The 18,016-nt window shown below is 33.9% G+C and overlaps 1 protein-coding gene and 1 long non-coding RNA gene across 2 annotated transcripts; both read left to right on the top strand.

The window, feature by feature from the left end:
- Window positions 1–1,148: 1,148 nt before the first annotated feature.
- On the top strand, window positions 1,149–9,609 carry LOC131931452 (interferon-related developmental regulator 2-like). The gene is made up of 8 exons (XM_059288250.1): window positions 1,149–1,165; window positions 3,827–3,896; window positions 4,150–4,215; window positions 4,714–4,975; window positions 5,612–5,787; window positions 8,516–8,624; window positions 8,719–8,856; window positions 9,292–9,609. The coding sequence occupies exons 2-8, from the start codon at window positions 3,862–3,864 to the stop codon at window positions 9,415–9,417; spliced, it is 912 nt and encodes a 303-aa protein (XP_059144233.1). The 5' UTR covers window positions 1,149–1,165; window positions 3,827–3,861; the 3' UTR covers window positions 9,418–9,609.
- Window positions 9,610–11,414: 1,805 nt separating this feature from the next.
- On the top strand, window positions 11,415–14,054 carry LOC131931454 (uncharacterized). The gene is made up of 3 exons (XR_009384297.1): window positions 11,415–11,554; window positions 13,397–13,458; window positions 13,897–14,054. It is a non-coding gene; the product is annotated as an uncharacterized LOC131931454 (long non-coding RNA).
- Window positions 14,055–18,016: the final 3,962 nt, after the last annotated feature.

Genomic DNA, 18,016 nt, shown 5'->3' with positions numbered 1-18,016 from the left:
ACACACGCACACACGCACACACGCACACACGCACACACGCACACATGCACACATGCACACACGCATACACGCACACACGCACACACGCACACACGCACACACGCACACACGCACACACAAAAGTACACGCACACACACAAGTACACGCGCACACGCGCACACGCGCACACGCGCACACGCGCACACTCGCACACGCGCACACGCGCACACGCGCACACGCACACACGCACACACGCACACACGCACACACGCACACACACAAGTACACGCGCACACGCGCACACGCGCACACGCGCACACGCGCACACGCGCACACGCGCACACGCGCACACGCGCACACGCGCACATGCGCACACGCGCACACGCGCACACGCGCACACGCGCACACGCGCACACGCGCACTTGCGCACACGCGCACACGCGCACACGCGCTCACGCGCACACGCGCACACGCGCACACGCACACACACGCACACACGCACACACGCACACACGCTCACACGCGCACACGCGCACACACGCACACACACACACACACACAAACACACACACATATATATATATATACATATATATACATATACATATACATATATATATACATATATATATACATATATATATATATATATATATATATATATATATATATATATATTTATATATATATATATGTATATATATATATATATATATATATATATATATATATATATATATATATATATATATATATATATATATATATATATATATATATATATATATATATATATATGAACTTCTTCTTCGTTCTTAATTGTTAGTCTCGGTTTAGCGTTCATGATCCTTACCGACTTGACCAAGCCGACCCCTTTCCAATACAATTAAATAAACGTTTCAACTGGTTATGCGCCATTGAGGCCATTGACTCCGATTTCAGCCTGACTTTTCTTTTTGGATTTGCTTCCACAGCCTTTGTCCAACCAAGAACAAACTACAAGGCAGCAGTTGTTTGATTTTGGAGTTGTCTCTACTAGAAGAGTGGCTGTCCTCAGCTAACGAGCCGCATCTGCCCGAGTATATAGGAACTGTTAGTGTCTATGGGAGATCTAACAGTTTCCATCATTACATGGAGACACCCACTCACCCCGTCCTTACTGATACTACTTGGTGTGCAAAATCGGTAATTCCCTATGCATTTTTTTTCGCTTACCGAATTCTACCCAGGTTACTAGGTGGAAGCAACAGGAGTTACATCGATCTTCAGTTCCGCTTAGTTTAGAAACTAACCACATAAACACGAATATGCCCAAAGGTCTCATTACAACGGTTAGGACTGTGGGGGGCAGTTGGCAGGAAAATGATGAAAAAGAGGAGGAGAAAATTGAATTCGGCAAGTTTTAAAATCACTAACTGTTTAATATTTAGATCTAGATATCGTTGAGATCCTGATCTAGACAGATCTAGATCTAGGGTATCGTAGGGATCAAGATCAAGATATCGTTTCGATCTAGATATAAATTTCGTTTCGATCTAGATCTAGATTACGTTGGGATCTAGATTTTGATGGAGTATAAATCAACCCTAGCTTTTAAAAAATACAATTGCAATTATGTTAGGTAATTGTGTAGTTGTCACCTTGTACCGTTCGTGCACAACACACAAGGGCAGATAAAGTAGAGTTCATCTATTTCAATGAACTCGGTAAGCAAGGGGAGAGTGTGGTCAGTACTATGCCAAGCAACATTTGTTTTTCTAACGTCAGTCAGGTACCCATTAGAACTGGGTAGGCTCAGTGAGTCAGGTACCCATCAGAGCTGGGTAGGCTCAGTGAGTCAGGTACCCATCAGAGCTGGGTGGACACAGTAAGTCAGGTACCCATTAGAGCTGGGTGGGCTCAGTGAGTCAGGTACCCATTAGAGCTGGGTGGGCTCAGTGAGTCAGGTACCCATTAGAGCTGAGTGGACTCAGGGACTTCTTACAGGCTCCAGCCCAGGATTCGAACTCGAGACTTTCGGGTTAGCAGCCGTTATCTCTATCATTCGGCCACATGCAATATCATAACAAATGCATTTATTTTTGTTTATCCACAAATTATATTAGTTAGCGAGAGGGTAAAAATTACTTTTTAATGAGCCCTAATTAACATTTCTAAGTAGCCAGGATCGTCTCATGGGGGGGGGGGGGGGGTTAATTCTTTCCAACATTATATATAAGTGGTTTGCGTGCAGTTTCTTTCATGCAATTCTTTCATGCAGTGTTTCTTTCAGACTTTTTCCTCCCCGGAGGGGGTGAACTTTTTTCTAATCTAATAAGTGTTTAGCGTGCACAGTTTTTTTCATACATCTCTTCCGGTAGGGGCGAAGCCCCGCCCAGGTTCTTCCTTAAGTTTGTATGATCTAAAAATGCGACCAGTGTTTCTTTCAGACTTTTTCCTCACCGGCGAGGGGCGAGGGTAGAATTTTCTGGGAGGGGGCGGACACTGAAAAAAGTATATAATTATATTTCGTTGAATGAGACGGTAGACATGTTTTGGGGTGTGTGGGGGGGGGGGGAGCCCCCTCCTCCTAAGTAGAGTTACATGAAAGAAACTCTAAATGCACCTTTTGTCATGAATGAGATTAGGTGCAAGGTTCAGGGATATGCCTATGACTATATTTAGTATAAATTAAAGTACCGATTCTGGATAAAAATTTGTTTTCAATGTCATTTTTCGTTTCCAGTTAAATTGAATTTTGGTGGTGATTTTGGTTTTGGTTTTAGTTTAGAGAAACTAGACAGCACCATCAACCTAGCGCCCGTTGCATCCTTCCTCAACGGGACATTTTTCTCGTATATATATATATATATATATATATTTATATATATTTATATATATAAATATATATATATATATATATATATATATATATATATATATATATATATATATATAAATATATATATATATACATATATATATATATATATATATATTTATATACATATATATATATATATATATATATATATATTTACATATATATATATGTATGTATATATATATATATACATACATATATATATATATATATATATTTATATACATATATATATATATATATATATATTTACATACATATATATATATGTATGTATATATATATATATATATATATATATATATATATATATATATATATATATATATATATATATATATATATACAGAGAGGGGTCTATGGGGGGTTGTAACCCCCCACCCCTGAATACGTCACTGGATTAAGTGCTGTACTTTATTTAATATTTTCCTATTTTAATATATGGGATCTATCTTGCTCTGTTGTACTATCTTCAAGTAAAGAGAAACATGTAGTTTAATGAAGAAAATTCTAGCACCAATTTAGCCTATTAAAGCATTTTATTTTAATTATAAATTCTGAACCTTTTTGAGTTATCACCTTTAATTTCCTTTAATGCTTTTTTCCCCTCGGAAATATACTAGAAAAATTAAGATAGCTGACAAGTAAATGGAATTAGACGATTTCTTTTAAAAACTCATTACAAAATAAGAAATTTCCAATTTAATTTCTTATATCTAATTAATTAAGAACAGCAAGTGATTTGTTTAACTTATTATATTCCAAAACATTATTCAAGATAAGGTCTAATTATGTTTTGAAAGACATTGCACAATCCCTTTAGGATTTGGATTGATTAGGTACTGAAAGACATGGCTGTGTTGCACAATCATTTTCCTACTCCATTAAATTTTTACTTTAAAGGCATCTATAATAACAGAACTAAATTAGATTTGATATAAATGCATAATAATAACACTAGTAGTTAAATTACTTATCAACAGTACGAGAAGATTCATCTGACTCTTCATCTGGTGAGATGGAATTGGAAAAGGAGGACCTGGATACAGATAGGTAGTTAAGCTTTTGTTGAAAAGTGTATTACAATTAAACTAGCTAGATTAGATATTCGCAGTTCGGGTAAATATTTTATTTAGTACATTAATTCAAGTTGTAACAATCTGTTGTAAAATCTTATTAATACATCACAAAGGCTCTCTAAGATGTTTGTCTGTTGTATTTTGATGATGTAAGGAATGTACGCTTTATTCTTTGTTGAAATAAATTTTGTTTTGGTATTTAAAGACAACATGCAACTTATTTACAGTGATGATGAGCGCAAGTTCATACTTCGAAATTGGAAGGCACAGTTGGGAGTGTCAAATATTGAAAAGTTAGTAGTTTTTAAAAAGTCGTGTGTCGTTTACATGCTCATGTGCATCAAGGTTTGACTGTCTGTGGCAGAAAGATAAAATTTACTCTGTCTGATAAAAATATTTCTTATGCTGTGTCCCACATAAAACCAGTAGCGTAGCGATGGGGGGGGGACATATGTCCCCGGGCGCCGAGCTTAGGGGGCGCCAAAATGGGTTGGAAAAATAAATTGAAAGGTTGAGGGGGGTGCAAATTGAAAGTTAGAGGGGGGGGGTGCAAATCACAATCTCGAGGGGTGGGGGGTGCAAATCAAAAGTTTGAGGTGGGGTGCAAATCGAAAAGTTTGTCCCCGGGCGCCGCGAAGGGTCGCTAGGCCTCTGCATAAAACAGATTGCATGGTCACGTGATTAGACTGACGGCTATAATGTCTGTCTCTTCTTCTAGGTTAGTGCCGTACGCAAATGAGACTGACAGCTATGTTTGTCTCTACCATTTTAGTTTGTCTCTACCGTTTCAGGCTTGTCTCCTGTAGTAAACAAAAACTGTTTGATTGCCTGATGAAGACTCTCAAAAAACGAGAAGGGAAGGAGGCGGAGCTGGCCGCTGGTTGTCTGAGGTTGATGGCCGACCAGCTACGAGACAAGGGTTCGAGTCTGTTTAAAAAGATTTACCCTAAGCTCACCACCATGTTGACAGACAGCTCCACCCACTACAAGACTCGCGCGGCCTGTGCCACGACACTCGCTACCTGGTGCTACCTGTGTTCCAGTGACCTGCAGGTATTCCATGCCTCTTTATACACAGGTGTATTTGAACCCTTTTTTTGCTGAAGTACTGTTCTATTTAGAAAAATTAAAGTTCCCACGCAATACGCATGTTCCTGACAATTCTGCAAATGTTTCCTCGATCTATTTTCAGGCTTTGTTTTATTATATTCTTATGGACGATTTACTCACATAAAAAATATTTAACCCCCCCCGTCCCCATGAAAATGCAAAAGTTGTGTAAGTCTGCCTACTAATTTGGTCAAAATTTTAATCAATTTATAAAAAATTAATTAGGCAACCAATAAAGTCAAATTTAATGTCAGATTGCATTGTTTTCATGTCTTGACCCACATGCCAACTTTGAACCGTAATTGTTAGCTAGAAGTGCCCGAAATTTCGCTCGGGCGTTTCTATCTAGACTGACGACAGAGACATTGAGTAAAAAGAAAAGCTTGCAAAAATGATGGCTGTTCCCCTCTAGAACTATTTAAAACGGGTGTACATGATTGTGTATTTTGTCAATTTTTTTACATTTCTGTTACTGCAGTATAAATGCTACTAACTTAGATCTGTAGCTGTTTGCTTTAAAATACGACTGAATTTGTATATAATATTTAATATGTTGATCAACTTTTCTCACTTTACCAGAAAATGAAAAAAGTGAGTAAAATATTGGAAGACATGTTCAGTCGTGGCTATGGGCAGGGAGACAACTCCCTCACTTTAACACCAGAACAGATCTGGGTGATGTGCCACGTCTTGAAGGCTTGGTGTCTTCTGCTGACCAGTTGTACACAAGAGGAACTCCAGGCCCACATCAGCAAGTAGGTTCACTATGGTGTTCTAAACTATAGTTTGTATTGTAGTTAGAAGAACATTTTGTAATTCCACAAATGATCTTAAATACCCAATGCTGAAATTTAAAATGTATCGGGCTTTTTCAAATATTTGAAGCACGTGTGCATAATAAATTGTACGCAAATAATTATCTTCTAATCCATGAGGAAAATCCTGAAAAACAGCCTTGCCATACGAAAAAGAAAAGATAATGAGACACTTATTAAAACAGTGTTCATGCAACAAAGAGAATTGCAGATATGGATTATTCCCAGCAGATTTCAGTAATGAAGTGCAGAAAATGCTTGAAGTATTCGGAGAAGAAGGTGGAACAGTTCACACAAACTTCAGTAAAAAAATACAAATTGAAAAAGGTAGACGAAATTTTAAAGAATCAGCAAACTGTCTGAACAAAATCACAGGATGACTTTGGTAAACAGATTAAATCGGTATATTAACAGTGGGATTCTGACATAGAAGAAGACTTTGGTAAACAGATTAAATAGGTATATCAACAGTGGGATTCTGACATAGAAGAAGACTTTGGTAAACAGATTAAATAGGTATATCAACAGTGGGATTCTGACATAGAAGAAGACTTTGGTAAACAGATTAAATCGAAATACCAACAGTGGGATTCTGACATAGAAGAAGACTTTGGTAAACAGATTAAATCGAAATACCAACAGTGGGATTCTGACATAGAAGAAGACTTTGGTAAACAGATTAAATCGAAATACCAACAGTGGGATTCTGACATAGAAGAAGACTTTGGTAAACAGATTAAATCGAAATACCAACAGTGGGATTCTGACATAGAAGAAGACTTTGGTAAACAGATTAAATCGAAATACCAACAGTGGGATTCTGACATAGAAAATTTAAAGGAACAAAAAAATACTCTGTTCAAACAACAGCAAAAGCTTGTCCAAACAGCTCAGAATATTTCGAAGTTAAATACTTAAAACTATAAGAGAACAAAATGAACAATTCATCTAGGGACTTGAGGAACTTGAGAGACTAAGCTACAGACATTCCTTCAGTCTGAGCTCACAAAAGAGATGTAGACCTATCTGTTGCAACAACGTATATTAATGGACACACAAGAACAAGACATGGCTAATATAAGAAATCTCTTCACATTATTTTTTTAAACAAAACATTTTTATTTTAAATATACCAAAAATAGTGAACACGTTAATAATTTTTAATAATAATTTATTATAAATTCATATAATTTATTTTATAATGGAAGAAACAATGTTACTTCTCTTTCAAAAATCAACAAAGTAGGCTTATATAGGCCTATGGATAAGTTTCTGTGATGGATAAGTTTTTGTGATAGATAAGTTTCAGTGATTAATACGTTTCTGTGATGGATAAGTTTCTGTGAAGAACAATTAACTTCTCTGATGGATAAGTTTCTGTGATGGATAAGTTTCTGTGAAGAACAATTAACTTCTGTGATGGATAAGTTTCTGTGATGGATACGTTTCTGTGAAGAACAATTAATTTCTGTGATGGATAAGTTTCTGTGATGAATAAGTTTCTGTGATGGATAAGTTTCTGTGATGGATAAGTTTCTGTGATGAGTAAGGTTCTGTAATGGATAAGTTCCTGTGATGGATAAGTTTCTGTGATGAATAAGTTTCTGTGATGGATAAGTTTCTGTGATGGATAAGTTTCTGTGATGAATAAGGTTCTGTAATGGATAAGTTCCTGTGATGGATAAGTGTATATAATGGGTAAGTTTTGGTGATGAGCAATTTTCTAGGTTGCTAAAAACAATTAGCTTCTGTGATGGATAAGTTTCTATGATGGATAAGTTTCTGTGATGGATAAGTTTCTGTGATGGATAAGTTTATGTGATGGATAAGTTTCTGTGATGGATAAGTTTCTGTGATGGATAAGTTTATGTGATGGATAAGTTTCTGTGATGGATAAGTTTCTGTGATGGATAAGTTTATGTGATGGATAATTTTATGTGATGGATAAGTTTATGTGATGGATAAGTTTCTGTGATGGATAAGTTTCTGTGATGTATAAGTTTCTGTGATGGATAAGTTTCTGTGATGGATAAGTTTATGTGATGGATAAGTTTCTGTGATGGATAAGTTTATGTGATGGATAAGTTTCTGTGATGAATAAGTGTGTGTAATGGGTAAGTTTTATGATGAGCAATTTTCTGGGTTGCTAAAAATCAAGAGCTAGACATGAATCGGGGCAAGAAATATATTAAAGTGAAAGCCACAATATTAAAAATGTATATAACATAAAAAATATATTTAAAATATATATTACCAATATAATGGCCAGGGAACGGACGGAACGGCCTAGTGGTAGAGAGCTAGACTGCTAACCCAAAAGTCTGGAGTTCAAATCCAGGATCAAGTCAGTGGAACGTCCTCACTCTCCCTTCATATGCCGACGTATCTGCAACAGATGAACTCTACTTCATCTGCCGCATGTTTTCTTTGGCACGAACGGGAAAAGATGATGAAGCTAAAGAACGGCTATTGGCCAGACAAGTTTTCTGGTATCTAAGCTAAATAAGATTCATGGCCAGATAAGCTTCTGGACTAGCAATGTTGTTGGGTTTAAAAATGTCTCGGATCAGTTTTAGCTTGATGTGTTTTATAAAACGTGTGCCATGTTGTAAAATTTTGCTATTTGTACACTTGCTGTAACCATTCTCATTTGTTTTCTTTTATGTAGCCACATGGGTTCTCTGAAGGGGTTGCTGAGCAGTTCTGACGAAGAACTGCGCATCACAGCCGGGGAGACCATGGTCATGCTTGATGAGCTGGCTGGAGGTTCTGACAAGGTAGTGTTTTTTTCTGTCCAAATAGAGTGTTTAGGGGCTGTGGTGTACATATTTATTTTAAACTATTGCTTTACGTTTATTGGTGTTGTTGTAGGAATGGAAAGAGATGGGGGATAAAGAAAGTCTTCGTGAAATGTTAGATGGGCTGGCAACAGATTCTGTGAAGTATCGGGCCAAGAAAGGCAGAGGACATTGGAAAGCAAGTTTTAGAGATGTTCATCGCAGTATTGTAGTAAGTGAATACATGTATTCCCTTATTCTAAATGAGTTACTATACATACATACATACATGTATATATATATATATATATATATATATATATATATATATACATACATATACATACATACATATATATATATATATGTATATATATCCTTCAACTACTGGCCCTAGTATATAAAGGCGTGGCCTAAGCGGTAGAGCGAGTTCAAAATCCGAGTTCACGTCAGTAGAACGTCCCTGAGTCCACCCAGATCTGATGGGTACCTAACCTATGTTAGGGAAAGTAAAGTCGCTTGGGAAAGTGTTGAACTTCCCATCATATTATGGCGAGTCAAGAAATCTACTTCACCTGCCCAATTTAAAGAGTATTTTTTTTATTTTAATATATCTATCACTACTCTGTGATCCGGGTTTTTAACGATAAGTTTCCACAAATTGTAGGCAGGTTGTATGGAGACTGTTGTCGGCAAAGCCATGAAAAAACCTTGCGCCACTAAGGAAGTCGACCGCCAACTTGCCTCAACTGATGTAAAGACGTGTGAAACGGTCTCTGGGGAAAATATTTAGACGTTTGGCCTAACATTTATCTGGCCACTGGTAAAGTTTTGGAGATCTCCATCTTGATTATCTATCTTGATTCTCCATCTTAATTCTCGTCATCAAAAAAATAAACAAAAGTAATGATTATGCTTTCACCGAATGTTTTTTTGGTGCGTTTCTTCCGTCTATGTTTGTAGCCTGCTTGAATATGATGGTTTTTATGGGGATTTGATATTATTTTTATCATCGTCAATCTTTATTACAATATATATGTTTAGAAAAAATATATAACATTGAAACAGAATAGAATACATTATTTATTTTTGTCTATTTTTAGTTATGTTGGTTTGGTCAAAGATCGCTCCTGCATTGATCCAAAATAGAGTATACACAACCGATGTTTTATCGTTTAAAGCTAATTACATATGTGTGTGTATGTGTGTCATATTAAGGTAGTCATATGAACCTTTGGTTGTGTGGGAAAATTAAAATTCTTTTATTAATAATTCGTTACTTTTATTCTTAAGTTCTTTGTTTTGTAATTTCCACTACCGTATTATTTGTTTCGGCATTAACTAATTACTTTATTAGTATTATATTTCGATTTGATTTCGTTTCTGTATGTGTTATAATTAGATTTAAATTAAATTATCGAGTAAATAAGTATTATTGTAACTGTTATTAATACGCTAAGTGTCGGGGGGTGGGGGCATCGTAACATATGTGTAAGATTGGAGTTAATCTTAAGACATTGGATTTGTTTTTAATTACAATCAGTGCAAAGATTAAAAGAAAGTTGGGTATACATTTTAAAGTGTTGGTAATCCCCCAGTATAGCGTCGGTTATTAAAATGCCAGTAAAATAACGACGTAGTCTATCACGCCGTTCCGGAATCCACAGGGAGTACTGTAAAGCATACTTTATTTGGCGCCATCTTTTATTTTGAATACCGAACGTTCATGTTAAAAAATACTGTTTTACTAATCAATTTGTATTGTAACACGGCCTCAGTAGGGATGATGTTTCTGTGATGGATAAGTTTCTGTGATGGATAAGTTTCTGTGATGGATAAGTTTCTGTGATGGATAAGTTTATTTGATGGATAAGTTTCTGTGAGGGATAACTTTCTACGTTTGATAATTTTATGTGATACGTTTATGTGATGGATACATTTCTGTGATGGATAAGTTTATTTAATGGCTAAGTTTATTTGATGGATATGTTTCTGTGATGGATACGTTTATTTAATGGATAAGTTTATTTGATGGATACGTTTATTTAATGGATAAGTTTATTTGATGGATAAGTTTATTTGATGGATAAGTTTATTTAATGGATAAGTTTATTTGATGGATAAGTTTATTTGATGGATAAGTTTATTTGATGGATAAGTTTATTTGATGGATAAGTTTATTTGATGGATAAGTTTATTTAATGGATAAGTTTATTTGATGGATAGGTTTATTTGATGGATAAGTTTATTTGATGGATAAGTTTCTGTGATGGATAAGTTTATTTAATGGATAAGTTTATTTGATGGATAGGTTTATTTGATGGATAAGTTTATTTGATGGATAAGTTTCTGTGATGGATAAGTTTATTTGATGGATAAATTTCTGTGATGGATAAGTTTATTTATTGGATAAATTTCTGTGATGGATAAGTTTATTTAATGGATAAATTTCTGTGATGGATAAGTTTATTTAATGGATGTGTTTCTAAGCCAGGTACGGGACAACCAGCCTAGTGCCGGCGCCCGGTTATTTGGCGCCCAAGACAAAACTTATTAAAACGCCCCCTTTCGCACAAATTAACTAAAACATATGTTTAAGAAATCAATCAATTAAAAGTGACATATTTATTTATTATCAATTGCATACACGTTATAGAACTTGTAAGTTTATCGTTCTTTCTCGCGTTAATTCATGTCTGGTTAGCCAGGGAGAGATAAAAGTTTTCGAACTAAATCAATTGTTGTGAACGGGATTCCCATTGATAACAAAAAACATGGCGGCTATTTGTTAGTAGGTCCCGCTTCTAGATTTCAAAATCATCAAACGTTCCAGAAATGCAACAATTGTAAAAACTTTCAACGCTGTTTTGTTCATATGGATGGGAACAAACACATGTGTATGCATTTTTGAATATAAAAGTTTTGTGGCGGTAAGTATATTGATTTTATTTCTTTTGTTGATAGTTAGTTTGTCCATGGCTAGGGGACATTACTCTGGTCTGACTCTACTCAGTCTTTGCTACGAGACTCAAGATTCCCAGACCTAGATCTAGAATCTAGTCTAGATCTGGATTCTAGAATCTACCAACTAAGATCTACATTGCTTTAATGTAGTTCTAAGAGTATAAGTTCATGAATTAGAATATATTAGATCTAGATCTAGTATTTTAGTGATCTAGATCTAGATAAAATATTAAAAATATTAAGAAAAGGATGACGGTAAACAGGATGACTTTCACTTTCAGTCTCACTCAGCCTACAACTACAACTAATACTAGATAGATCTAGATCTAGAATCTAATACTTAATCGAATCTAGAGATCTAGATACTAGATCTAGATATCTAGAACTTTGACAACAATGTTAATGTTAATAGACCTAGATCTAGATCTAGATTCTAGATCTAGCTAGATTACTGAACTAGACTCTAGACTAGTGCTGATTACTCAGTGATTACTGTTTAATATTTTAGAAGTAGGCCTATAAAGCCTATAAGAAGTAGCTTTGACTTGTAGATAGATGGCTAGATACTAAGATAGAGATACTAGATCTAGATGCAGATGGTAGTATGGTAGGCCCTAGATCTAAAAATGTAGATCTAGAGAATCTAGTAGATCTAGATAGATTCTAGATCTAGATTAGATCTAGTTTAGGTAAAACCTACCGTTAAGTTTAGTAAGAGCTAGATCTAGGTAAGGCTAACCTGTTTTTAATTTTAAATCGATTTTTTTAGATCTAGAATCTAGATTTCTAGACTAGATCTACTCTAGCTATTTTACTATTTACTAGATCAGTAGCCAGTATAGTGAGTAGAGTAGTAGTAGAGTGTAGTGTAGAGTACTGTAAACTATTGTAGAGGGTAGGTACTAATAACTAGACTTAAACAAATTAGACTAGAATCTAGATACATTTAGGGCTTACAGACTTATCAGTCAGACTACAGTGTTGCAATTAGTAGATCTAGTAATATATAGATTAAATTTAGTTTGAAATTGTTACAGTAGTGTAGACTACTAGAAAAGCAAGATGATAGATCTCCATCAAGCTACAATAGAGTTTAGTTAGTAGTTAGTTAGCCGTAGTAATAGTACCAAAAGCAGTGTAAGTAGCACAGTAAAAAAAGTATTACTAGGCCATCTACTATTGTATTAGGCCCTTTTATTTTTAGCAAGTTAAAGTTTGGTTAAGTACTAGTCTTCTAGCAAGTTGCCTAGTAGTAAACTTAGAAACTAGATCATGTGTATTAGTACTATTAGACTTGTCGGCTAGTCTTGTTAGTCTAGACCAGGGACTATAAAATCTACAATTGATAACTTTTGGCCTTTTAGTATAGGCCTAATTATAAATGAATTACATGGTATAAAAATTAATAAATTGGTCAGAGTCAGTACGGTTACAGTTAGCTGTTAATAGAATTAAGTTTTAGATCTATTGACACCAATTTTTAGTTACAAGTAATGAAAATGAAACTAATAGTTTTGTAATAGTTAAGATATGGTTAACTGTAAACCAGATATTTTAGTTTTTAAGACAAGCTAAGTAGAATCTAGATAGAAAACCGAACCTTTACAATAAATTAAACCTTATATATATATATATATATATATATATATATATATATATATATATATATATATACATATACATATATATATAGGCTATATATATATATATATATATATATATATATATATTATCACATATTAGTTAAATAATTATTTTAATATAATATATGGATAAACTTAATACTTTATTATATTTAAATTCTCTAGGTACTTGGCAAGCAATTTTCTCACACTTTACTGTGGCTATTGGTGCTGATCTTGAACTAAAGGTGAGCTGAATTTTTTTTTATAATAAGCCATTTTTCAGCTTAAGCCCAAGTTTGAAACCTATTCAGTTTTCTAATTCTTAAAGAATATGTTGCTACTAAGATTATTTACTGTAAGTATTAATATGTATGGCTTGATAGTGGCACTGTCAGACAGTAGCTTTCACATTTCTATCCTAAAAGATAAGAGTTCAGATCCCTGGTTTTAGTCCTGGTATGATGTCCTAAGTCTCATGAGTACCAGCTCTCATGAGTACCTGGCTCAAGATAGGGAAATTAAAGGTGGCTGGGTATATACCTCTGAACACTAATTTTACATGCAAATGTCACAGAAACAGGTGAATTTTAATTCAACTGCTATATTGGCTGTCTGTTTTAATCAATGATTAATTTTTTCATATTACAGAAAGTTGTTAAAAATATTATTTATTTAATTTCTAGGTAAATGGAACAGCATGGATGTGGATTTTTAGACACAAGGAAGCTGAATTTAACTTTTAATGAAGAATTTAAATGATGATTGTCCATGAAAAGAAATATTAATCATATACATTGTAATGCTGTATTGATGCATCTTCTGTTTTAAGTAATTAAAAAACCATCCATTTATGAAATTCTTTTAATTTTTTTTTTCAATTTTAAAACTAGTTCTGTTTTGTTATTTGAAAACAAAGATGAAAGTATACTGAACTGCCATTGAGATATTAATATAAATGCTATTGTTTATAGTTTAATTCTTTCAGAAGCAACTATATTGACATCAAAACTGAATCTTTATTGTACACTAAGTATAAAAGCTTACCCGCAAACCAGTCCATGTCAACAATTTATTGACATCCAAACATTAAATTTTTTTAAAGGTGATTTTTCTTAAATAAAACAGACTACTTTCATATGGGATAAGAAACATTTAATTTTGAAATTGATTGGTTTATTAAATTTTAATGTAGCTGAAACTAAAACACTGGGTACAAATTTATTATTACTTTGTTTCTCAGAAAATTGCTAATTTTGAACATAAGAACTGTGGGAAGTAGGCAATGATGTTAAAATATCTCTTGAAACTTGAAGAAATTGTGGAAGGTTTAGAGATAGAAAACAACATTTCAGAAGATGATGTTTGAAATAATGGTAAAATATCTTTAGCAATTGTCACTGAATAAATATTTTCATTAGACAAATCACATTTAGGTATAGAAGAATAAGGTACGTCTTCAGATTTTCTTATCAGCGAAGATCCTGGGTGATTCTCTTTGTTACCATCGGTCAAACGACAAGCCAATTCTGGAAAATTCATTGGGTTCTTTGCCTAGGCAGCTAAATATATTTAAATTAAGTTCATGCAAGGCTTTAGAAACATCAATTTAATAAAACTATAATTTGATTAACTTTTTATTAATATCAGCTCCAAAGGAATAATATAAACAAGTTACACATCATCAATAAATCAAATGTGCAGATATTTCCATTTCACCAAACTTTCTCTAAGTCATAATATATATTTTAAATTCATGGCATTTTGATAGGCTAAATATGTTGGCTTTTATTTACCACAATAATCTGATTATATAAATTAACAACATTACATTAGGATTACCCAGCTATCATGCATTCTTCTTTTTACTGCCCTCCTTTATGAGGGGGGGGGGGGGGTAAAAATCATCATAAAATGTGTGATGCAATTTACAGATGAACCTCTCTCTCTCTACCCCTCCCCCTATATATATGTATATCTATATAATCTCTAAAATCATGTTGGTACCTCTACCTGTTTGAATGTTAGGCCTCTTTCCTTCAACTGTTTCTGTGTGGATCTTCTCCATGGGGGTCATCCATAAATGACGTCACGCATTTTTTTGACGATTTTTACACCCTCCCTTCCCCCTACACATCGTCACAAAAAGCCAGACCTCCACCCCCTAAAATGACGTCACACAGTACTAGATTCTAGATCTAAATTACTACAGTTGCCTACATTCTAGATTTAGTTCTTAAGTTCTACAACAAGACTACACTAAACTTTACTAGATCTAGAATAATCTAGATTCTCTATATAAATTGATATTGAACATATTCTAGTCTACCTGTCTTAAAGAAATAGCCTATTTATTAGGCCTAATTTTAGTAATTTAGTAATTAATTCCACTCAACTACACTGGTGTAAAATAAAAGAAACTAGATCTAGAATCTAGATCTCTAGACTACTCTTGTGTCTCTAAATTAAAAATAAATCCTGTATGTCGTATGTTACTGTCTAAGTCGGAATTTTCAAGACGGCTTTTTTTTTAAAGTCATAGATCTAGATATAGAATTCTAGATCTAGACTCTAGATCTAGGCTATATATATTTATTAATTAAATTAGGCTTGATTTCAGATTTACGATTGAAATCTTTTAGGCCTATAAATATCATATTTTATATAGATTATAGATGTATTATTATTATACAGGTTGTATTCTAGATCTATATAAAATATAATATATTTGTGTGTGTGTGTGTTATTTTAAACTTAATTTACTAAAAACAATTTATTGTCGGAGTTTTTTTTATTCCAAAAACGAAAGTAGATTTCATAACTTAAAAAAAATAAATAAAAAATATTCACATTTGGTTTGAAAAAACAAAAAAACGCCAGCTGGCAACTACCGGAGCGAGAACTTGGTAAGCTACTTTGACAACTTACAAGCCCAATAAGTAGACATCGAAAGCTTGTTTTACTTGCCTCCTTCGTCTCAAAAGTTTGTTCTAATTCCTTCGATTCCAGTTTGCAAACGTAATCACATTTTATTGAAATTGTTGCCAAGTGCACGCGTCTACTTTGTACTTTACGACATAACCCCCCCCCCCCCTTAGAACATTTTAAGTGCTCCCCCCTCCCGGGAGAAAAAAAGTCTGGAAAAAAAACCACTGAAAAAAATTGTTCTTGTAGTATTGTGCTCACTGCAGTCCTCCCAAGGTAAATTTTAAAACGGAACTTACCTGTTATAAGCTTGACTGCCTTTAGTTATAATTGTTAAATGTCTATATTGTGTGATTAAGTTACGATTTTTTGGTTTATGAAAAATAAAAGGTTATAAATAATATAGATTCCAGCCTAAAATTGTTATATATGAATACTTTAGGAGAGGGTGAAAAAAATATAAAAAACAATTAATTAGATGTTTAATTTACTCTACGACTGTATCTCTACTAATATTAAATATTGTAATCTATAATTCTATAATGGCTACTGATGTATATTTTTTAACTTGATAATGCTAAAAAAAACTACCAAACTATTTTGTTTAGAACTTCAGCTCTAAATAATTTTTACAATAGCAAAAAATAACTTAAAGGTGTATTTATAAGTAAGCGGTCAACCTAAGATGCAGGAATTTGAAATGAATGTATAGTAAAGCAATGAATTATCTCCCATACGAAAATCCAAATACCAAAATTTTAATCAAGGGAAATAACTTTAGAATAGCTAAATTAAACAAGTGTAACAAAGACATGTTTGAAAAGCACAATAAAACGCTGTAAATTTCATTACGTAATATATATATTAAATTATTTTTATATTAGCTATGTAATTTTGTAAAAGCAATATATTTTACTCTTTGAGTACTTAACTATACTTTTTATTTGAAAGTCTAAAAGCAATAGCTTTATTACAACATACTTCCATTCAATTTTGATGACATTCTCTAATATGCATGACCTGTACACAACTATCAATTAAAATTTTGGATCCCTTAAATAAAGGGACGACTTTCAAAATGGCAAACACGGGTAACTGTTTTAGACATTGCTAGAATTATTGATTAAATATAAAACAAATAGAATTTGCTAAAAACAACGTTTACGGCTAGTTATAAATTTCCATCCTATTTAATCTATATATATAATTCTCTTCTGGGATCAGTTAGAAAACAAGCTGCAAGCGCGCCTTTGCAGTCCCCTCTCTTCCTCTCTATCACTATCATTACCACCCCCACCCCCACATGATCTGGCGAGCGGTGTTCACTCTGTTTACATTTTACAATCACAGAGACGGGTTTGGTGACGGCTATTAGGGGCAGATAATTTAGTTTGAAACGATTTTAAACTTAGAGGAGGTAACTAAGAGGAGGCTGCTTTCACGTGGGGGGAGGGGGGGGAAGGGGGGTTTAGTGTTTTAAAGCAAATATTTTCAGTGGCAGCATTGGTACTGTCGAATTCACAAATTATAAATTACTGAAAAGTAGAAAAAAAAAACAACTAAATAGCGGCGTATGATACGCAGCGGGTCGGCTCGTATTTTATATTAATACTTTTAGAGTGGTAATATAGATTCCTATAAAACTAAAGATTTTTCAACTAGAGAACGCCTACCTTTCTTTGTAGTGTGTTCCGTACTGAATTGAAATCATCTTACGTACGATAAACTCGACTACTCGATATACTCTACTACATTCACTACACATATCAAACTTCGATACCTAAACATAACTAGACTCCATGCTCCAGAATTACGACACCAACTCGTTTAACTTAACCAAGCTCTACAAACGGTACTCCCAATCAACAACGATTTCACTGG

Source organism: Physella acuta, unplaced genomic scaffold (assembly GCF_028476545.2).
Source record: "Physella acuta isolate Inbredline_101_S28 unplaced genomic scaffold, ASM2847654v3 ptg001973l, whole genome shotgun sequence".
Taxonomy (NCBI): domain Eukaryota; kingdom Metazoa; phylum Mollusca; class Gastropoda; family Physidae; genus Physella; species Physella acuta.
This window is presented reverse-complemented; position numbering and strand designations above follow the sequence as displayed.